Source organism: Zonotrichia albicollis, chromosome 1, assembly GCF_047830755.1.
Source record: "Zonotrichia albicollis isolate bZonAlb1 chromosome 1, bZonAlb1.hap1, whole genome shotgun sequence".
Lineage (NCBI taxonomy): Eukaryota > Metazoa > Chordata > Aves > Passeriformes > Passerellidae > Zonotrichia > Zonotrichia albicollis.
In genome coordinates this window covers 117,829,578-117,853,847 of record NC_133819.1, presented here as the reverse complement: position 1 = coordinate 117,853,847, position 24,270 = coordinate 117,829,578, and the positions used below count along the sequence as shown (strand labels likewise).

Below are 24,270 nucleotides of genomic sequence, written 5' to 3'. Positions count from 1 at the left end.
TACTTGAAAAGCTACTTTTTCTATTTAGAAGATCATATAACAAGTTCTCCTAATGTATGCAATAAATAAATCAAAGTTTGTAATTTTTCCCAGCATGTTCTTAGCAATTAAATATTATTTAAAGTAAGATGCCTTCCTTCTCATTTGAATTTTATCTCCATGTTACACTCTGTAGCTTAAACTCCTATTAAAAAAAAAACACAGAGCAACAATTGTGTTTGAATACTACTTGGCATATAGCTTAAAAATACACAACATTTGCTAAGAATGTATAACCTCTCCCCTCTTGCCAAAATCTCCACCAGTTTAATAGTTTAATATAAAACTTTTCCTCTCTAGACAGCATTTCTTTCTGTGTTGAATCAGCTGTAGAGGCTAAGGGCATACGAGTGTTCTGTGTCATCAATAATTTCTGTGATCCCAAAAGACATGGCTACTTGCCAAGAACCCACACACAGCGTAGCTCTTTCATTCATCAAAATCACACTTATATCTTAACCCTCACTCCCTCAAGTGGATTTTACCTAAAAATACACCACTTTGAGAAAAGTAATACAGTAGCTTCAGAAATTAAGCTCTTAAGGAAACTTTGCGTCACAGCAAATCTCAGATTTATAGTGCTTGGCAGTTGTTCTGCAGCAGTGGTAGCCTTCGGGTTTCTGGCACTCGCTTAGTATTGACAGCAGCTGATGTGGTTTCTTTTCGCTCTTTGACTCCCCTTTAATAAAAAGCATGCCCTATGGCTCATTGGTTTTGCCCCCTCTGGGCTGATAGCAACTTCTTGAGGAATCAAGAAGCCAGACTTGGCATAAAGCCAAATAAGTAGCACGGACTGTTGGCTCTTGACAGCATATTGCAATCAAAGCTCGGTAAGGCACAGTAAAGCAGTCAGCTACTATATGAAACTCGACAGATACAACAAGCATGCTTTTTCAGACACTCTGCTCTCCAATTTATATTGCACTACCAACTGCATTTTCTTCAGGAAATATGTGAAAGATGACCTTAAATTTTTCATCAGTGAACTGAATTTAAGAAGTGCTTCACCAACATGCACACACACTTTCCAGTCAGAATTAGTTTAGAGGATTACTATTCACGTCTTATTTAGCTACAAGTTTCCTGATGCGTTACTTTGCATACTACTGAAGTTTCTGATTTTTTTTCCTCTTTCAACAGTCATGTTGAAATATATTGAGCGAAAAGAGATGAAACTACTTAATTTGAGTCCTGCCAATTCCCTCCCTACTCTGAACAATCCTGCAAGGACGGTAATGCCTAAGAGAAGCATCTCACTGACAGTCTGGAGATAGCTTTCCACAGAGCACAAACAGAACAGAGTGGTGGTGCAGATTTTCACATGTGGTTTCACTAAGCACCTCAGCAACCATATTCAGGGACATGCAGGATAAAAAACCCAACCTGATCTCACAAAAAGACTGATCACCTCACATTGTCAATTTTTTATGAGACTGTTAACAGAGAGCTTATATAATACTAGTGTTACGAAGCAAGATTTTCAACAGCACAGTCATTTCAAAATTCAAGACACATTATACATCTTTCTAGCTCTTGTTCCCCTTTCTCCATCTCTCCACCCCTATCCCAAACACGCAAAGGCACAGGCCCTAATCTCTAATTTCACTAATGTGCATAAGCAAAATGGCTAATCTTTTACTCCCTACAGTACCCAGCCACCTAAACCAGGAACATTTCAAAAGTCTTTTATGTAACTCTCAAAGCAACCCCTCCCCTACACTGGACAGCTCATGGAGTGCATCTGGCATATCAACATGGTCCTCCATTTACATAGTGGAAAATTATCTTTGAAAACAGATGACACCATATGGAGAAGTGGATGAAAGTGGATTTTCTTCTCTTTTGGGGATTTATATTATTTTGTGATGCTTCATGGATGGATAGGGTCACTTATTTTAATCCATTTTTATCACAATGGCAGACAACTCTACAGCCAAATGGAACAGACAAATCTTTTACTGTCCAGCTTTCTAGGGGAGGTGAACTCTGTGCTTTAAAAAAGCAGAAAGTGTACAGAGTAGTAAAAGTTACCTCATTATTAATGTCAAAAACTCCTTCCTGGATTTTCTCGTAGATCTCCTTTGCAGTGTTAATAAATGCCTAAAACGGAGAAAGAAGACCACAGACACAATGAATGCGATATCCTTCAGTGTAGGATGTGCTAATTGGAATTCAATCTCATGTGCAGTTGCTTCAGTGAGACTTTCCTTCCTGACCTCTGCAGGAACAGGTATGCATCCCATAACCCACCCTGAAGCAGCAATGGATCACACGCTGTTTACAAAAACAGTGGCATTTTCATAACATCTGTATTCCACAATCTGTTGTCCAGTAATTACAGGGAAAAAGTGGTTTTTAAAATACATAAATTACTTTTAAATTATTTATTTCTGACCCTTATGGATAGATTGTGTGGCAGATGGTTTCCCCTACCCTTAATATCTCTGTAATAGGCCACTCTAGATTAGAGTGCTTAGCAACATAAAACCACAGGGTACTTACAATGATGATGTAAGGATGCTGTCTGCTGGCTGAAACCTTACACTATCATTTAATATTCACCTAATTTTAAGAACGTATTCTCTTTAATTAATCTTGCACACAATGGGTAACAGACATCTTAATAGTAGAAAGGAGGGGCCCCAGGTTTTGTAATGACTTCTAAAAACCTATTGTTTTAATGCAGAGAAAACACTTTGACACTCAGATCTGAACAAGTGACTGATATAGATGTTTTTGGTTAAAGTTTACAATCAATGATTCCATTTTCATCTCTCATTTAGCTTTATAGGTCAAGTAACACCTAAAATAATGCATAATTTAGGAGGTGATTAACAGCAGCTAGTAATTACAATAAACATACAGTTCTTTTTGTTTTAAAATACCAACACCATGCAAGCAACACAAGACATGCTACCTTCTGCACAAGCCTATTACAGCAAATACAGATCTAATTCAAATATAAAAAAGTAAACAGGGTTCATGGAGAGGAACAAATCATACCTTTCCTCATTTCTACACTGGAAGCATTTGACTGCTGAACTTGCCACCAGAGCTTTGTTTCCTAATTAACAGGACTGATATGTTTTCACCTTTAAAGGCCTTACAGCTCCCCAGAGTAATCAATCTACTGCAGCTCAATTACGGCACCAAGCACACACCACAGCCAGTGAAGGAGACTTGAACGACTGCAGCAGGAGCAGAGAGATATGAATATGCATAAACTCTAAGTGGGTGATCGAATCATCACAGAGGGTCATGAGAATTTGCAGCAAAATAATGAGAAGAATTAATCATTGCAGATTCACAAGGCACTTAGGAAGCGAGTTCGTTTTTCAAACACGTGTTACAGTTGAGAAGAAAAATTGGCTTTCGGCCAACTGCGAATTGATTCAAATTCCTCCGAAACTGAAGTTTTCTATGTAAGGAAAAAAATTAAAACTTATCTTTGTTCCTGATAACATACTAATTATTGTAATGGCTTCATACTTGTGCCCACTGAAAGGTGTAAGTCAACTTTGAAAATTCACACAGCTGGATTCTGTGAGGATCCTTACTTCTACTTCAGCGGGACATTAAACAGAACTTGAAGTCTTAAAAAAGTGTTATGATAACTTCATGTAAACAAGCACTTAACAATTGGCACTTCTAACTCTTCTAGAAGATGTTGGCTAAGTACACCAAGACTCTTAGAATTAATTTCATGAGAATTACATAAAATCTATAAAAATTGCTTTAGAGCAACAAACCAGAATTTTAACAGACTCCAAACTGATGCAACTGAGAATAAATTAACTTTTGGGTACTACACTCAAGAGCAGTCATTGTAGCAATGCATCTATCCTCACAAAAACCAGTAAAACACACTCGAAAAAAGCACTGCACAAACATAAAATTCCTTTTATGGTACAAAGTCCTTTTATGGACTTTGTATGTACCATACAAAGCAAAAGAGTATACTGAGCTCAGTACAGTATATTTTAATATTAAACATATTGGCCAAGAAACTGTTGATCTGAAAAATCCAAATATTTCATTAATCTTAGGTGTATCATTTCTGTTCTCTTGAAGTCATAATCTGACTACCCCATTGCCATCAGTGATTCTGGTGCATGACATTTAAACAGCACATACTGTTACTTTGCATAGCAAAATGCCAGGTTGCACTGGGCCACAGAAATAATTCTTATTTGAAAACAAATTATAAGGATATGGCACATAGAAAGTCTATCTCACATTCCCTTCTTTGTATATATTTTAAAAAATTGCAACTAATCAGCCTTGAAAAGAGATTTGAATCCCTTGATACCTCCATTTGTTTCTCAGATGCATGTATCTTAACTTATGATTCAAAGTGTAAGCAGACTCAATCACCTGAGAACATCACTAAAACAGCAGTCTACCTGGTTTAAGACTATCTCATCAGATTTTGGCACTGCATGCTAGTGCTCCAATTATCAAGGACAAGAAGGTGAACTTGGTAGAATTGACTTCTTCCAAAAATCTCTTTTAATACTGCATGTTCTCGCTCTTATCTGGAACATGCAGTATACTATAAACTCTTAATTATTTATGGGCAGTTTATCCTATTTTCAGATTAACTGAGCCATAAATGCAGAAAGACAGAATGATTTCCCCTCAAATCCAGTTTAGATTTATTAGACCACATGCAGGGGACTGCAAGAACACAGCTGCAGCACCTCACACGCCAGCTTGGATCCAGGTGCAGTTCAGCCACTTCCACACAAGACCTCACCAGCAAGCCCACAAGGACTCAGCTGGCTGCCTACCAAGCCTACTGCAATTGCACTGCACATTCCTATAATGCTGCTGCTACTGAAACACCAGACAAAGATACTCATGCTTTTCCATCCCAAATCAGGTCCAGGCTCATTTTCACCACTCCAGGGGACACAGTACCAGACTCACCCTGCATTTATACATAATCACCTGAAAGATGGCAATGCCCTAGTACACAGTGCCTCTGTTACTCATAAAAGGAAGTGAGAGACTTTTGCAAAATCAGTACGTTAGACTTCCAAATATAAAAATCCTTGACTACATTTTGGGGAAATTCAAGGAAACAATGTACCTTCAGGAAAACGTCTACATTTAATGTTTAACTCTGTTCATTTTCTAAACTCCAACTTACTGATGCTTTTTGCATGAGACTGAATATAACTGTACCACAGTGTTAAAAAAAGGTTGCACACAAGTTATTCAGTGACTTGTTTTCATGTAACATGTTTTTCAATTGTGTGCTCATTATCACTAGGTTCCCAAATCATAGCAATATCCCTTTGAGGAAAAGTGCATTACTGTACAAGTGGGAAAGTGAGTCTTGCAAGATGTGATCTGCCTGTTGTGTCATGACTGCACCTACTGCAAAGCCAACAAAAGAGTCTTTTAAATCACAATATATCAGTATATTATCATTTTAGATTATTTGTATAAGGAGTTTCCCAGATTATATAGCAACATGAGGTTCAAGAAGTCATGACTCACAGTGCTTGCCCCAAAAAACTCCCCAAACAACCCAAAACTGCAACTACAAAACACTACAGATACTGCATTTAAGGTAAATTAATCCTACAAACACTGAATGTAGAATTAAATCAACTTCAACATTCGTATCATCACACAAAGAAGTAATACAGTTTTAACTACCTTTGAGACAAATCCAGGAAAAATGAATTCTGTAACTGGTAAAAACAATGCAAGAAACAGGTAAGGGAGTAAGTAAGTTCTGATACCACTGTCTCATGGGAGCTGTATGCAGGAGTAATAATAAGTTAGGGGTGCCAGAATGCGAGTAGTAGAGCAGCTACATTTAGTTTTCACTTGCAGATGTCAATAATGTCACTTGTCTTTCTCAGAAAGCTACTGGAAGGACAACAATCTTAGGACTTTGCTAGAAGCTGAGCATAGCAGGAAAAAACTTGTAAATGAATTACTGATACGTTTCAAAACTCAAGACTTTACTAGTTCATCTTTGCCTATAATCAGGTACGAGAGCATGTTCAGCACTGCTAGCTCGTGGAACATGCTGCCCTCTGGTGGCAATGTTAAAATTAAATTTAATGCACGGAAATAAAAATTTGGCAATCATTATTTCCTGGATTCTTTCTTACAATTACATGAGGAATGCTGAAAGGTTAAATGTATCACAAATTTTTAGTGCATGACCCAGCCAACACCTAGAATTTTCCTCCTCTCCAATTTCCTATCTTATCTTTTAGCAGTAAGGTATGATATAGTTAGATTACTCTACTATTTAAGAATGCATTTGGAAACAGTAACAACATAGACAAGAAATGGATTTATGCCTAAAGTATTCACCATCCCAGTGTGTAAGTGGTGCTAGATGGCCACTTAATAAAGTGAGATTCCAAAGCTCTGAGCAGCTCTTTTATGCACCCACAGTAAGGCAATGCTTTTTACAGGTAAATTATCTTTCAGGAAGAAGCCTAGCACACTAAAAGGGATGCAGAGGGGTTAGTAAGCATAATAAGGTGCTATATAATGAACCCACACCCAAAAAGCACCCCAACACATTTGTAACCTTATATTTGAAGTATAGGTGCAAAGACACAAACCAGAAGTTGACAGCGATTTCTTATGTCCCCATTGAGGGACAAACTTTCTGACAGACTTAGTGAGCTGACACATATTACCAGAATTCAAACTGACTTAATAAGTTCTGTAACTGTTGTTGAACAGTTACTTGGGAGAAAACAAAAAAGACAGACCCCCCAGAACTAAGAATCCATTTCTCCAAGAATCTACAGGTCAGGCAAGCAGTATCATAGATTTCATGCTCTTCTATGAAGACTGAAACACTTAGTTATCTGAGATCTTGTATTTTTATCATACCACAAGATGCCCAGAAGCCACAAGAACCACGGCAGAGCCAGTGTTCCTTATCGTCAAGTTGGGGCACAATCCAAGGATTTGCCACGAGCAGCTAAAAGCTGTGCATCCTCACTGCAGCCAGGTGTCCTGCCCCTTCTTCCTTCCTCAGCTGAACTGACACAAGCTTCAACCCCATTTTCTCATGGGAGAAACTGGCTAAAATGTCAGCTTCGCACAGCTGAAAGGTCACAGAACTTTGATTTCCAGAACTTGAAGGAATATCGGTTTTGATGCAAATTAAGATAAACTTAACTTCTGGGTGGGTGTTTTTGGTTTTTTTAAAAGACTTATGATCTAGAAATCCTGCTCTTTTTCAAGTGCTAGTCAGATTACCTCTTGTGTGTTACTTTACATTGCTATGAAAATTATTAACATCCTATGATTTTTAAGTTTTATTAACTAAATTCCTGCTTACTGTACTACCATGCCAAACAAGTGCTTGTTTCCCAGCTGTTAGTTGTGTTCAAGGAAGGTTAGAAGGGAAATTAAACACACTCTAAAAATCAGTTCAACTTTAGATGCCTCTAAGAATCTAATCTTTCCATGATATTTTCACTTTCCCCCTTCAGAGAATATTACAAAAGAGCATCTCCTTTCTCTTCCTGTGCCACTGTTGAAGCTACAGAAGCTTTGAATATTTGTTATTCATTTAAGCAAAAGCATGAAAGAAGCTGCCTGAAGAGAAAATTAAGTTATAACTGAAACAGAACCACTGAATGACCATCAAGCTCCATGTAGCAGAAGTGCTCCATTGCTCAGTTAAAACCATGAGTCCATTCAGTTTTAATCCTAAATAATGAATTCACTGTTGCATTCTATTTATGTGCAGACAACTTGGAACAACACAGCCAATGCTCTTAAGTTTGGCATAGGCACTCCTCCATATGGGAAACAACTTACTAAAACCAACTCTCACACCAGGAGTCAGTGATACACTGGCACAACTCAAGTGAGAATAGCTTCTGAACAGCAATGTTGTTTAGCACTGCTTTGACCAGCATCCAGAAAACTTTCTGGATTAAGACTGGTCCCATCAGTAATCATCATTAAAAGCAGCAGTCTGAAATTAAATAATAATAATGCACCAAGTTATTGTAGCTTCCCAAATACAGCTAAGTATCCTTACTTCTTGAAAATCAGTGCATATAAATAGATTCAAGCCATTGATATGTCAGGGACAAAGAGTTAAACACCATGTGCTGTAGGGGACTACGTGGTTACCCTGAGGTCATGCTGGTGATTCTACTCTGCCCTTGCCCAAGCAGTAAGCTCTCAGCAAACTCTGAACTGCATGTTGCAGGTAAGAGCACAATTAATAGTCACAAACTACTACTGAACTACCAATGAAAATAACTAATGTGATAAAATTGCTAATGTCTATTGCAAATGAGACAAAAAAAATTCCTATGTATTATGTGCTGGTTTAATGAGAGGTCAGAAAGTAATGGATGCTATGATTAAAACAAGTGCAAACCTGCATGGGGTTCAGAGCCCATACTTATGTGCGTACAAGTGAAAAGCCTCCCAATGGACATCACGGTGTTTTCTTAGAAAAACTGAATAAGCAACTGAACTCCGCAAAGAGCATTTCAGAGTGCACATCACCCATCCATAGTAAATATGTTAACCAAGATTCCAAAAGTTAACAAGACTCCACCACGAGAAAGCCCACAGCCATTCATGATAAAGTGTACACTGCTCTAACTACAATCACCTTAGAAATCACTGAGGAGAAAAAAAGAGAAGTACAAAAAGTCAGTAATATTTTGATAGTTGGTTACCTGTACAGCTTTAGACAGAAACTAAGAGGAAATCAACAACAACCTCTTGTTCAAATAAATATGAAGAGACTAGCATTACCTGTCCTTGCACTGCAGTCAGATTATAAGCCTGTGCCTAACCTCTCTCCAGTAACCATTCTATCTTCTCAGTGACGCAGAAGCTCTTTTTACACAATCCCTTTCCACATGAAATATGATGACTTAACCCTGTGGTCACAGTGAATTCTTAGAAGTCTCCAAAGTAACTATGAAGGATCTACATCCCACTCCCTCCTATCTATTACCTATTATGCAAACAGGGTGGAAACTTCTCCAACAGCCTTGCACAAAACAAACAGCCAGCAGGATGTTTTCCACTCCTTATCATCCATTTCTATTCAAGATGTAGGTAATGAGACAAAATCCTGAAGAATATAATGAACAATTTTAAACTGTTTTAAGATTCAAGCACCAAAAAGGTCAGTGTACTGCTCCAGCTACGGATTTACTAAGGTATTCCACAGTGGTGGAAATTAGGATTGAACAAGGGAAACAGCTTAAAAAAACATTACCAACAGAAGCTGATTTGTTCATATAAAGAAACTGCTAGAGGTTAGGATTTTGCTTCTATAGCTGTTAACTATTCCTACATCATGCCACTTTTTTGTGTTTACTGAGAACACCATTTAAGGAATGCACTTGACTGTCACTGGAAAGGATTATATCCTAAAGCTTTTCCCCCAGAATTAGTCAGCACATATACACACTACTCCCACAAGGAGAGGATTCTGTGTGAACTTTTTGATAAAGGACTTCATGCTCATTTGCCTCCTGACAATCAGAGATGCATTAGATACTGGACAATTCATTCACTAGGACATATTTTTTGATGCAAAAAGAGGTGATAACTTTAGAATCAGGTGGTAATGAATTCTGTGAAAGTCATCTATAGCTTACTGTAACTTTTCAAAAAACTTTAATATTTTATAATGAAAAGGCTTTACCACCTCATTGGTCACACACCATTTTGAATTTAGGATAGTTTAGGAAATGAATAGGGATGGATTACGTAGTATAAGAAGTTATGTCATTTTAAGAAAGTTCAGTGTGGATGAACCCAGTATGGGCTTTAAAGACATGTGAAGCAATCTTTCTGATGTACATAGCACTCACATCTCAGCTGGAGCTCTTGGCCCACCACAGTACTTGTCTGGCTACAACACAGTTGGTTTTCTTTATAGCAGCCTGCATGGTGCTGTGTTTTGGATTTATGACTAAAACAGTGTTGATAGCACACTGATGTTTTAGCTACTGTTAAGTGTCAAGGTTTTCTATTTCTTACACTGCCCTCTCCTGACAGTGATTAGGCTTAGGGTAGGCAAAATTGTGGGGGCACATAAACCAGCCAGGACAGCTGACCAGAACTGGCCTGAGGGGTATTTCATATTATATGATATAATGCTCAAGAATAAAAACCAAAGGGTAGTCAAAGTCACTGGTTCTCAGCGAAAGTAAATTCAATTTGTTCGTAGGAAGCTGTGGGTGACTGCCTTTCTGTCACTCTTTGTCCACCTCTTTCCTTAATATTTAAAACTATCTCAGGCCCTGAGTTTTATCTTGCCTTGGCTTTCTGTTTCTTTCCCCTGTCCTGCTGAACAGAAACACTGAGTGAGCAACTTGGTGGGTATTCACTTGCAGCTGAGTTCAGCCCACCATGACTACCCTTCAAGAAAGGAATGCAGTAAACCAAGGTGAGAAATGCAAGAATTCACATATGTCCAGAAATGTGAACTATAAGCCAAACTTGAAAAGACCTAATATTCAAATACACAGCAGACCACAGTAACCAAGGCAATGATCCTTTCAGCAGCTCTGTAGAGGACAGAAAATAGAAGGTGTGTGCAAACTGAAGAAGATTCCTACTAGGTAGTAGACAGGAAAGACGATGACAGTACAAATAGCAAAGCACTGCAAGAGATGGCTGTGAAGAGCTCATGATATACCAGGAGCCTTCAGAACAGGTTACAGTGACATCTGCCAAGAATACCAATAGCTTGGCTTGCTTTGGACTAGCAAATCTATTCTAGCCTCACTTCTTAGATTTCACAGCAGACAGAAGTTAGCCATTTCTCTGATCAAATACTTCAAAAAACCCACAAGTACATTAATTAGGAAGTCTCAACAATATAATTAGTGCTGTGTAATCAATTACAACACAGAATAATATATAATATACATTATTCTCCTAATATAAAGAGTAGCTAATTCAAATTAAGGAACCCAAAATCTAGAGGAATAGTATCTATACAAACAAGTGTAATTTAAATCAACTGTTTTAGTAAAAAGCCAGTGTTGAGCAAAGTTACCTCCTCTACATTGGACGCAGTTTTGGCAGATGTCTCCATAAAGATAAGTCCATGTTCTCGTGCAAATGCTTCACCCTCCTCTTTCTTAACTTCTCGTCTAGATTCTAAATCACTACGATAGAAGAAAAAAGAAAAGTTAAATTACATGGTCTAACATGTGCATACAAAGACAGTTCTTCACAAACATGCTTAAAAGCCTGAGAAGCCAAGGGCCCCCATCAGAACTTGGGTACATAACTTGTCAAGCCCTTAAAATAGAATTATTGTAAAGTCCTGCACTTACAGTACATGGAATAGTCACAGGCATGACACTTACTTGAGCTATACACTCTAGCTGACATAGATCTTTATCAAAGACTTCATGAAATAGCTTTCTACAGGAAGAGTGTTTATTTATCTAGGTATTCCTTGAATTTTAACTTTAGACACTGTACTTTCAGTATATATCACTCTCTTCTATTATATTATCTACCAATTCAATACTATAAAGCTGAGCTGATAAAAGAGCTTCATAAATGAGCTATTTATACTAAACATAATTAAAAAGATAAAGTTTTTTTTCTATTCTGTAGCAAAACTTCACACAGTCAATTTCTTCTCTGATTAAAAAAACCTTAAAAGCAGAATTAAGTTCTTTTGAACTACATTAGCTGTTCTCTCCCAGTAAGTTAGCACTTTGGTTGTGAAACTCCTGGCCCTCCAGCAGCAGAAGAAATTGAAATGATTGTTAGACAAGTTCCTGCTTCCTGCTTTCCAAGTAATTTAATTCTAAATTATTACTCAAAAAAGCAGAATAAAACCCTCTTGGACTTGACAACTAGAGACAAATCTATTTGTCTAAGTCATACAGACACAAGTATTTCACCCTTACTTTTTAAAGCTTCTTTACTAACAAGGAATTCACAGTTTGTCCTTCTTTGTAAGTATATTACATCTTGAGCAATAAAAATTATACAGTTATTTCTCATGTATAAGTGTAAGATATATATTTCAGTGAATTTTCATCTAAGTTATACATGCATAAATATCTTCTTAGGTACAAATCTTTAACTAAACAGCATACAATTCGATATATTTAATGTGCAGTCAGTATACAAATAAAATGTATCATGCTAGACTTCAGTGTTTGCCATCTTTGTAATTATACATATATTAAAAATATGTAATACTCACTGTGGCATCTATTTTGCAGCAAAGCAGGTTTTTGTAATATTTAACTAAATGCTAGCTTAGATGAGTTACAGAGTCAATACAATTCAGCACATTTAAATATTAAAAAATTTGAAGATAAGGATACAAGAAGTATCTTCTCAAAATAATTCTGAAGTTGATGCTCATTATATTTAAGTACTCCTAGTATTAGCTGACATTATCTTTTTCAACCTGAGCAATGTCTTTATTTATTACTACCATGCTACTCTCAAAAATACCTTATTTAAAACCTTGATTCACTACAGTGTTATCTCCATGACAGAACAAACAAGTAACCTCTTACTTGAAATAATGCAGTTGTATCAAAAACTGCAATGACAGCCCAATCAAAACTCAATACTGATACCTAAACATATTCTTAAAGATCTTTAACTGCTTCTACTAACCACAGTTGTCTTCCTCTCTCCATTCCAATAATTCGAAGCATTTGGTCTTACTAGATCAATATAGCTATGCTTTGTTCTGGAAAGAAGATTAAGTACAGTATTTGTAATGTTTTAACACTAGTATTTGTAATGTTTTCAACAAACAGCCATTATATTTCAAATTAAATTCTCAACACTTTTCAAATCCAGCAGTAAGTCAGTAGTACAAACTTATGTCAAGTGCACTTTTGGGAGTCATAAGAGCAGTATCTATTCCTTCAAAACTGCTATGCTAGCGTACACTTTGTTCCTTCCACCCACCTCTAGCAGTATGCCCTACCATAAGAACTCTTTCAGGATAAAGCAATAAAATTGAAGGAGTTTTCTTCCTGCCCTCCTTGAAAATAATATCCTTTAAAAAGTTTAAAATTTTCACTCTTAAAACTTTTAGTTCATGTGGCGCCTTAATCGATAACAATTTACAATGCACATTTTAAGTATATTTATTGTTTGAATAAAACCTACTTGTAACTGGGAATTACCAGGCTAGCTAAAAGTAGCAAATCAGTCTGCATCCACAGAATACAAGACATGAAAATTTAGTTTAACAGCTAAGAATAATCAGAAAGAGTTACAGATGTCAATTAAGTATGCAAACTTATCTCAAGTAAACAGTACACTTTACTGTTTTTCTCAGTGCCATATTTTTACTCACACAAGTATAAAAACAGTTGGTCAGGGCCATCACGGGTTTACCAAAGCTTCATTTAACACAACAGGATTACATTTTTTATATTAATTTGTCAAGATTATGCTTAACACATTCTTCAATTAAAAAGAAAGTTGTTAGTCATTTACCAGATAATGGAAAAAAAAGTTGACAAACTTCACAATTACTTAATATGTACCATGGTTTTCAGGAGGAGCTAGAGGGTAGTGGGGCAATGGGGGAAAACAGAAGGGAGAAGAGGGGGAAGAAGAAGAAAATAAAAGTTCAACAGGTCTGAACAGCAAACCCAGTCTCACTATCACAAAGCTGCTTTCTCAGTAGTGTCTAAGAAATTATGTGGCTGCTCATGAAATTTTCAGGGGCATGCATACACCCCATTATTTCAACTGGCATCTTTACCTTCAAGAATTATTGAGGCATGGACACAAGTTCCAGTCAATTACACAAAGGCCCATAATTAAAGGGTTATTAAATTCTGAGCTGATGCTTTTGGTGTTTTGAAAAAATTCTGCATCCAGGAAAAAAAAAATCTAGATATGATTTTTTCATAATTCACTGGATCAAGAACTAGAAGAATTACAGATAATATATTCACTGATGTGTTTTTATTAAGACTTTCACTACCCAGTCTCAGCATCAACAGGGAATAATTTTATAATTTTAGACAGTGGAGCTGATGAGAAGACCAAGAAAGTGAATTTACCAGGAAACAATGAAAAAGCATTCTCTGACCCCAATCCCAGCTAAAAGGTACAGAATATGGAAGAGGACTGTAAATCAGAAATGGCTCAATCATTGAGGTATGCACTTCTTACATTTGAGAGAAGTTTTTGATGTGAATCCTGTACTATGGTCTTCTTTTTTGAAATGACATTTTCTCCAATGTGATACTTAACCAAAACTAAAGCACTTTAGAACACCTCAAATTAGGAATCACATTCTCTTTACAAGGGAGAGATCCAGGTGTTCCTAACTGGTGATTCCAGAGACAAAAAAGCATAATGGGAAATAACTTATAATCCATTGCTTCAAGCATTTGCAATCAATCCCTTGGAATACAATTATTTCTAAAATAGATATTCAGAACATGTAGCTGATCCATGTGCTGCACTTTGTGTTAATTTAAGTAGAATATGAAAACTTTTAGGCTCACCACAGAACTATGCACAGTGACAGAAGAGAATTTGAAGTTAACATACACCCTACAAATAAGAAAACTCAAAAGCTGAAATACAGAGAAGTGAAATAGTTCTCTCTTAAAAAATAACAGCTAATAAAATTTTACCTTTTGTTTCCAATAAGCATTATAACCATGTTGGAATTGGAATGCTGACGAGCATCTTCTAACCAAGTTGTCAAGTGGTTGAAAGTGTCCCTCCTAAGTACAGAAGAGAATGAACATTAAAAGGAGTATTTTAAGAAATCTTTCTCCTGTTAGTCCACTATTCTACTTGAATAATCAACTCATTTATTAGTGCACATGCTCTAGGGATAAAAGCTAGTAATCCCTTTGTGAGAGGGAGAATGGGCAAACAAAAATTTAGCAAACAAGCAGTGTTAATGAACTCTGCCTAAAAAGTAATTGAAAACATGTTTGCTACAAAGAGTAAAGAGGATTTTTAGAGTTGTAAGAATCTGTAATTTTATATACATATAAAAACTGAACAGAATTTACAAGTACCCATCAGCTTCACCCAAGCCAAAGAACAGTGCAAATAAACACATACTCATACAGTAATATTTGTTTTACTGAAAGCAGAAAATGATTGATAATTTTTAAGTGAGTTTAAAAGCTGAATAATAAATTTAGCAGTAAAATCTTTTAAAGTGAGGTACGTGAATGTGACACATTACAGTTTTTACAGAAGGTGTAAACTAAGTAATAAATCCCATGCTTGTGGAGTGGTTTTAAGATATTGTATTTTATTTATAAATCAAAGATTTATTTGCTGGAAATCCAAAGGAAAGAATATGTTGCTTCTTGATATTTAAACATAAAAAGGGAACAATATCTAGGAAAATCTAGGAAATCTCCAGTACAAGTGGTTGCTCAATGCAACAAGTGCCAAGACCCACAGGAAACACACAACTTCAGAAGACTTTGGAGCCTGAACATTTTCATAAATCAGCCACAAGCCAGAGTACCCACAGTTTTATAGATAAACTGTATATCGATACTTTATTTAATATAGCAGGGAAACTTTAGTAACTTCGACCTACTAAAAAAGTATCAGATTAAGACCTGTATTTTCTAAACCTCGTAAACACAGCAATGGTACAAGTCTACAAGTTTCCTGGTATTCTTTATGGAACCAAACTTCTATGTTTTACTATTTCACTCCTTTGCAGAATAGCACTTCAGTAAAAGTAATCTGCTATAATTAACGAAAAAATATCCCTCGTGATAATAAAATACTGAAAAGGAAATAATTAAATATTTTCAGGTATTTCTCCATAAAGGCAACCCAGAGGTTGATGGTCAATAGTTTCTAAAAATATTTTATTTCATTCTTCCTGAATTTTATGCATGCTTTCTCAACTACTATACAGAGAAAACTGGAAGTATATAGGTCAGTATGCTGTATCTTATTAGAGCACTTATAAAAAAGTTGAAATAACGTTAGATTACCAGTATCTATACACAAAGCCAAATTAGATGAGACACTTAGCACTACTGCACACCATAGCACAATTCTACAAAGACATGTCATTGAAATCCAGTTGGTATTCTCACCTTGTAATGTCATACACTAGCAAAGCCCCCGCAGCCCCTCTGTAGTACGATCTTGTGATGGAACGGAAGGACTCCTGCCCTGCCTGTAGAACAAAGTTTCATTACTTCATATCTAATACTTGGTTTTTGTTCCTAAAAACCATGACTTAGAGTCACAGGATCATGGAATTCTACTTTGGAGAGATGGAGAAGAGTATGGATGGGAAATCAGAAAGGGGACAACTGGGACAAAGTCACCAACAGCAGCAAGAGAAGGCACATAGGGAGAAGACACCAACTACGGCACAGTGCTGTTAAAAAAGAAAAAAAAAAAATCGGAACAAGACCTCTAAACCTTTTTTGGCAATCCCTGACAACCCAATTTACTGAATGGCTTCACAATACATGAATCATTATTAGAGCACAGAATGGACTCCTAGCAACTAAGCTCTGAAGACAAATTTGAAAGGAAGCAAATAACCCAGAGCTTCACATTTGAATTCAATAACCCGCTCCCTGGGGCAGCTGTTGACACTAGAATAAATAAAGTCCATTGTAAATAAATGATGAATGACATCTTTACGCCCACCATCTGCTGGTGTAAAGGTTGTTGGAAGGCCAAGGATGCAGATTTTATCCGTTATATCATAAACTGCAGCCAGCTTTCAACAGTCTTCAGATGGAATTCTTTCAGTAATCATTTTATTAAGAAAAAACAGAAAATGGTTGTGAATTCAATTTTACACAATTCTGCTCCACAGTTAATCAATTTCCTCTGTACTTGATAAATAATGCTTGTCAAAGCAGCTACAGGATGCAAGAGCCATCTTCATATACATTCTAATTTATGTAGACTCTATGAAAAACTTCACAGAGTCTACATAAATTAGATAGTTCTCACAGAAAAGTATTCTGTAAAAATTTGAGCACGTAAAAGAACATGTTCAAAAGAATACAGTCCCGAAAAATAAATACTCATGGTTTCAGATCTTGAGCTCTTCATGCCCATGCTTTTCAGAAGAGCTATCTAGCACTTGACACTTGCTAGAAAAAAATATTTACTTCTAATATTTAGCAATAACAGATGTTTTAGCCTAATTCAAAGATAACACAAAACATGCTTAAGAAATACTAATGCTGAAAAAAACTCTAAGTGCAGTAAATCTGTAGAACTATAGGAAATTGTCCTGATTTAAAAACAATAAACACAACAAAGAGATATTTATCAAATACAAGGAACCATTCAGGCATTCCTACAAAATTAGTATATGGACAACTTTTTCTTCTCACAGTTACTGTACTTTTCTTAATACTACATCTTCTTAAATTCAAAGAGAACTTCATCTGGATACTATCACTCAACGAGAACGGTGGCACAACAAATTTAGATGTGTTCAGTCTTGAGAAAGCATCCTTCTCTTCCAGAATAAACAGTAACTTCTATTTAAGAAAACATTTTATCTTAGCCATTCCAGTGGAAACAATAATAAAATACACTATAACACAACAGTTTCAACACCATTAGAATACACTCACATACACTCTTGGCTAAGAGTCCAAGTACACCTTCATGTAAACTTTGGTAATAGAACACAGACAATGAGCAGAACCCACCAAGAAATAGTAAAAAACAAATAAGCAACAGTTTTTTAGTGTAATACCTGGTTTCCTACACAGAAATTCAAGTAAGATTTACCACCTTTTCTTAGTGTGGTGAGTAGCTCAAGTGGACGGTAGACAAATGAAACATTTCCCTGCCAAACAGACAACTTACTGTTACCAAGGTATTCCATACATTGCCTAAAATTACACATGACCTGGACTTCACCTGACACATTAAGAAGGCCTGTTACACCTTCATAAATTCCATCCTGACATGTGAAATTGTTCATCTCCCTGAGTAAATTAATCATGGTCAAGCAACACCGTCAGAGGTTCGAGCAGATCTCACAAAAATGTATGAATAGTGAATTCTTAAAAGAATCACTTCTAAAAGTTCACTACATAAATACTGAAACTAGCGTACTCATTTTAATTATATCTTACTTGACAGTGGTGAAATTTAAATATCACTGCTTCCTTAAGGAAAGGGTGGAAAATGGTACCTCCTTTGGTGAAGGGATCACATTTTCCATATAGCAATAGTGAATTTAGGCTTACATATACCAATGGACAACACAAACTCAATTCCTTTTCATTCTAAGCAAAAGAAAACTGCTTCTGGAAAGAAGCTCCACAATATTAATGTTTGTTTTATCTATAACATAAAAATGTATTATATAATAGAAATCTCTTATATATAAAAATTTACTGTGGATTTTAAAGTATCCTTCTGAATGAGATTTAGGTCAATATAGAGTCAATATAGAAGGTCAACATAGGGTTAGGCATGCAGCATACATTCCACAGCTTTTTTTAAGCATCATTCTGACTTTACTTCTTCATCTGACAGTTTTCTCGGTTCAATTCCCTTTTTTCCAAAGGGGACAAGCTATTTCAAAATAGCTTGTCCCCTTTTGGAAAATAGCTTCGAAAGAAGTCAAAACTGAAAGAAAGTCTAGGCTATTAGCCAAAACTGACTTAGAAAACCTCAAGTGTACTATAACTATATCAGTCTTACAAAGAAGGACCTACCCAAGTCAAGCTGCTTGTTACAAGGAGCAACAGATAGAAGCAGCAGCATAGAAGCTCAGTATAAATTAAAATCAGCTTCAATATCAGAGAAGGGCTCTTTATCTTAAGTATGATTTTGTTATTACCATCCCCTTCATGTTCCTGCAAAATCCAGCACTTGTTTTTTTCTCTCTTCCATATGAATAAGTTTTTTCTCACAGAAAGGGACCTCTGGAGGTCCCCATTCCAACCTCCCTGGTTCAGGTAGGGCCATTCAAAGCAGATTGCTGAGTTCCACGTCCAGATGGTGGGGGAGGCAGGGGGCTGTGGTGTTAGGAAGAGCAGGGGCAATAGTCAGGAAACAAATGTTAAACACGGCATTTGCCAAGGCCATATTATATCCAGTACAGGTGACACAAGCTTTTGCTCCATGATAATTCCAGAATATACCCACTGTAGTGGAAATGGGAAGATGGAGGATGTTTCTGGTAACAGCTAGACCTGACAGCTACTTCACACACCAAAACTCCAGCTGTGACATGGCTGGCTGCAGGAACCTAGAACATGCATCCCCTCTCTTCAGAGAAACAGGTGCTAGGTCTGACATGAGTAGTTCACTAATCATGAAAAAATGTGAGCCTCTGATAAACAAGAAATGTTTTAAGTGCTAAGTAACATTCTTTTCTGGCTGTTTTCTACTCTGTAAGCTTTTACAATTCATAGCATAATGGTTCACAGAAACAAGCAAGCTTTCTGATAGCAGAGACTTGTCTATATAGACAGTTGTAGAACTCATAGGTCTTCAAGCAAGTACAAAAATATTCATCCCTGCTTCAACTGCCCAGACATATATCCCATGTGCTTTTGAAAGTATACTTCAGTATAGAGACCAAAGCACAACTTGAAAGTAACAATGCTAGCAGAACATAAAGCATGATCAATCACCTCAGGTCACTAAGATACAAGATTTAGGACCCATACTAGAGTTTTCAGTAACATTTAAGCTATGCAACTGTTATCATGGACACAGTATCTCTGGCATATTAAAAAAAAATACTCCAAGTGTTACTACTCCTGTGGAAATGTAAGAAAACAAAGATAGTGCAGACGGTAATCTCACCCCTGAGGAACTGCATCTGTATTAATTACCAAAGATTAGGAACAGGCCGGCCTTTAACAGGCCACAGCTGTGTCCAATGAGGATGAGTGCTATAAGAGTGGATGAGCTGGTTGAAAAGGGAGCTGGAGTTTGTTGGCTGTGCTGTGAAGGAGTCAGTGCTGTGAGGAGCTGCCCATGAGAAATCATCAAGGCATGGAACTTTTGCAATAAGATGACAACTCCCACAGGAAATCTTGGTGCCATTTCCAAGTATGCAGTGTACTTGCATCAGCTGCAAAATACACAGGCAAGCCTTTTTTTCCAAAAAGAGTAACTTTCAAGTGCCTAAACTGCACATTTTTGAATCTATAAAGTAAGGGGAAAAATAAAAAGAGCCATAATGCATGACAAGAAAGTAGCTAAAAAAATAGCACCCACAACAGTCTATCTCCCTAGAAAACAGTTCATTAATTTTGCTGAATTCTCCATTCTCAAGGCTGAAAAACTCGTAAAGTTTCTTCAAGGACCAAGTTATCTGAGAACATCCCAGCAGGCCTTCAGCATCCAAGCTGGCCAATAGATTTTACTAGCAGGGAATGTTATAGTACACATCCACATACAATATGAGAACTACAACACACCTAGCTAGTGGCTTTAGATTCCCTCACTCTCAGAAGATATACACGTGCAGCATGCTCAAAACTGGGGACAGAACATTTCATTGATGTTGGGAATTATTACTTACATGTTTACACTTTTCTACATTACAAAGAAGACTAAAAAGACATCTAAGAAATAACCAACTCACAAGTGTCACACCACCTGTGACAGCTGCCAGCTGGGAACTACTCCACAAAGTTGATCCCTGGAATAAAATGTTCCAGAAAGAAAGAGGAGCAATACATACCTTTAAATATAGTTTTGGTAGTTATAAATACATTAACAGCCTCTAAGTCATATGTCAACTTGTTTATACAAATGCATTAATCTTTCTTGCAGTCATGTCTCCAATCCATAAAATCAAAGAATTTTAAGGTGATTTACTAGCATGTAGGAGAAATAGACACAGAGGCAGTGTAAAAATAAAAAAACAACCCCTGCTGTTACAGCAAAGAGATTCCCAAACAAAAACAGAACTAAAAATATTTATGAAGAAGAGTCTATCATAATATATAAAAGTCTCAGAATTTATGTGATAGCTTTAGTCAAGTTACATGTTACTTGAGAATAACCCTGTCAGCATGCAGTAAGAACTGAAATTTCAAGAGGACTAAGGATCTCTAAGGATCAAACTGTTCATATGTCTAAATACAGGTAACTTGTACATCTGCTTCTGCTGGTGTTGAATAAATGTCACTTATATAGCCAAAGCAATTCCCAACATATCACAGAAACAAAGCTTTAGCCTTCCATTATCAGAAATACATTTACAACTTGGAAGAAACTGTATTTGAAACCTTTAGGTTTTAAGTAGCAACCCTCACTAAAATAGGAGTTTTCCTGGGCAAAAAAGTGATTTATGCACTTCCCATTTAAGGCCTTATCCTAAGCAAGAGCTTGCTCTTGTAGAAATCCTGTAATTATTGCAGAAAGCATGGATAAACTGCCAAGAAATCAAAAAACAATTCAGAAAATAACATGCCAATACTATAGTATTTCAATAACCAAATACATTTAAGCATGACAAAGGTTTATGAACACTAAGCTAGAAAGCATATCAAGTTGCCTCAGCTTCCTAAAGTGACATCATGGGTGTGAAGAGTAGCTTAAGCTACTGGCACTGAAGCTTAGATGATGGTTGTATGAAACAAACAGGAATAACTATTAGACAGATCTCCCTGCCTCACCCTTCAATCCATGGATCCAGAAATAAGTTAATCCTCCCACCAGGCAAACACAGTCTGTGACTGATGATCAGACTAGGTTCAGAAACTAAAGCAGATTCTCTCGAAGTTCTTCCTGCAACTTCACAGCAGTAGTGTAACAGAGGGCCATGAGATGCAGCAATATGCACACAAGTACCATGGTTAAAGTCAAACCAGTAAAAATGTAGTAAAAGGATACATCAACTGCCACAAACATATGAGTATGCTCTGACTACTAAAGCAAGTAGGAAACATCATGAAGTTAACAGTAAAGGGCTCCTGGGGGTGAACCCTATATCCTAGCAATTGTCAGAGACACGAGGATGAATATTCATTTAATGAATGAAGAGAACTTTATTTGGTTCTAATAGATCCAAACCAATTGCAAACACAAGAAAAATAACTTAATTTCCAAGAAGAATTAGTATATTCAGAATATCTGAAAGGGAAATATGCCTTTAACAATTATGCCTCCAGTCTTCCACAAACATGCTTTTTTATGAAAGCTCTCAACTACTAGAAAATGCTATAAATTAAATTAGAAAGTACACTCATATGGAAATCAAGAAATAACATGAAATTGGTTTATAAAAACCAATTATTTCAGATATTTAGTCTAAGCAGGACTAAGGTGCTATATGAATTAATGTTTTTAAATAATGAATTTCCATGAAATAAAGCTGAAATAGATATTAAAAATATAGTATTCAAGTACACAGGAAAAGTCAGTATTCATACCAATTTAGAGAACATGAGCATTACTTAGTGTCATCACGGATCTCTCTTACTGCAGTGTCTGACAGAATATCCTCTTTCAATTACTGCTTATTTTTTCTCATCAACAATGACTTGTTAGTAACAGTCAATGCAATACAGAAGATCCCCCTCAACAACAAAACCAAGGCCACTGACTCAGCCTGGTAACAAGCACAGTTATCTCTCTACAACAACGAACTTTTTCTGAGGAGAAGCAATTTTAATATTTCTTAGTGTTATGCTGCTGCCACAAGACAACCAAACTTACCTACACAGCTTATTTACACTCAAAAAGCTTAACAGCTTCCAGAACGGTAATTTTAATCCTTACTAGCTGCTGTAAAACCACTTTTAGTTCTCTAAAAGTTACGTGTGCAGCTGACACTAGCTCAAACACCACACTTCCACAAAAGAGTTGCTCAACTTATCATAACAGGCAATTACCAACTAAGCAGTTTGGACAAAAGTATTTCTCAGTCTGTCCAGCTACTGAAGCCATTACTAAGACTAAAGATGCAAGAGAAGAAATAATCTAAAGACACACAAACAAACAATTTGGTCCAACATCTCATCTTTACAGACCTAAAAACACTGAAAAGGAATAGTGAAACCCAAAGACTCACAGAGCTAAACACCTGGGCGTGCCACAGCACACACAGCAGCAAGCTTGCAGAGCCCAGCACTGGGGAGATCCAGAACAGCCTGCAGCTGGGAGAGAACAACAGGACACTATTTGCTTGTGCAGACATGAACAGCAGTAGAGCTGAGACTGCTACACAGAACATTAAGAATGCAAAGGCCACACTGAGTATCTTTCACGGAATGTAGATTTTTGATTGGGGTTTTTTGGGGGAGGAGGGGGTTGGGGCTAGGTGTGCTTTTGCATCAGACTAGTTTTACTAGACTACCAGCTCACAGGACCAAATACTGGACTACAATTTCTAACAGACATACATGCATTCCTTAAGCATATCTTCCAGTCCGGCCTCATTCAAAAGGAATTCAGTTTGTGTACTCCCACATGGAAAACAGACTGCAGTAAATAGAATTAACTCCTGTAACATGCTCCTAATTCAAACTAGGATGATAGTGAAAAAGTAAAATATTATTGAGCTATCATACAAGGACACACAAATGGATCTCACAGACATGCAACAGTGTTAGCTTCAGCTGTCCCTGTAAGGTGCAACATACTCCTGCAGTGAGGTATGCTGCAGCTTCCATGTGTTCCCATTACTATAACAGGGCTTTCCTTGGGGCTGCAGTGATCTGCTAAAGACAACACAAAATGAGCAGTGTTGCACAGAAACATCTGGCCAGAAAAACCTGAATTCTAGAGTTTGATTCTCTTAAGCAAGTGAATTCATTGTTAAGCAATCCAAACAAATTTTAACAAGTTCTCCACTTATGCCTCTGCTCAGGATTCATCCTGTTCAGTGATGGATTGAAAGCAGATGTACAAGGCTAGCACCAAATAAGAGAAGGGCTAGTGCTGTGACTCAGTAAGCACCAACCAAAACCATAAATAGTTCATGTGTTTCCTTAGTAACAGGTGTAAAATGAACCTTCTCTCACCAAACAGAAGTTGTTACAGCTTAATAAATACAGAGATAGCATTAGTAACACCTACCAGTTTTGGCTAACTGAAAACCAAAAAATGCTCAATGCAGATAGAACACAGTAATCTTAGTCATTATGGACATTTGTGTACCTTAACACTCATAAGTAAAATATTTCTTAAGAATTACCTCATCATGTTTCGTATTTTTGCTATTCCTTCAGCATCTTTGTACCCAAGATCAGAAATGATACATTGGAATTCAGATATTCTGACAAACCA

At 36.7% G+C, this 24,270-nt stretch overlaps 1 protein-coding gene across 1 annotated transcript in view; it reads right to left on the bottom strand.

Annotated features, from left to right (window-relative positions):
• RAB2A (RAB2A, member RAS oncogene family) overlaps window positions 1–24,270 on the bottom strand; it is a 43,581-nt gene that overhangs the window by 1,680 nt on the left and 17,631 nt on the right. Inside the window, exons 4-7 of the mRNA XM_005479328.4 lie at window positions 16,119–16,201; window positions 14,670–14,762; window positions 11,078–11,189; window positions 2,071–2,139 (exon numbers count right to left, since the gene is read on the bottom strand). Coding sequence (XP_005479385.1) covers window positions 2,071–2,139; window positions 11,078–11,189; window positions 14,670–14,762; window positions 16,119–16,201 — 357 coding nt within the window. The remainder of the gene's footprint in view (window positions 1–2,070; window positions 2,140–11,077; window positions 11,190–14,669; window positions 14,763–16,118; window positions 16,202–24,270) is intronic.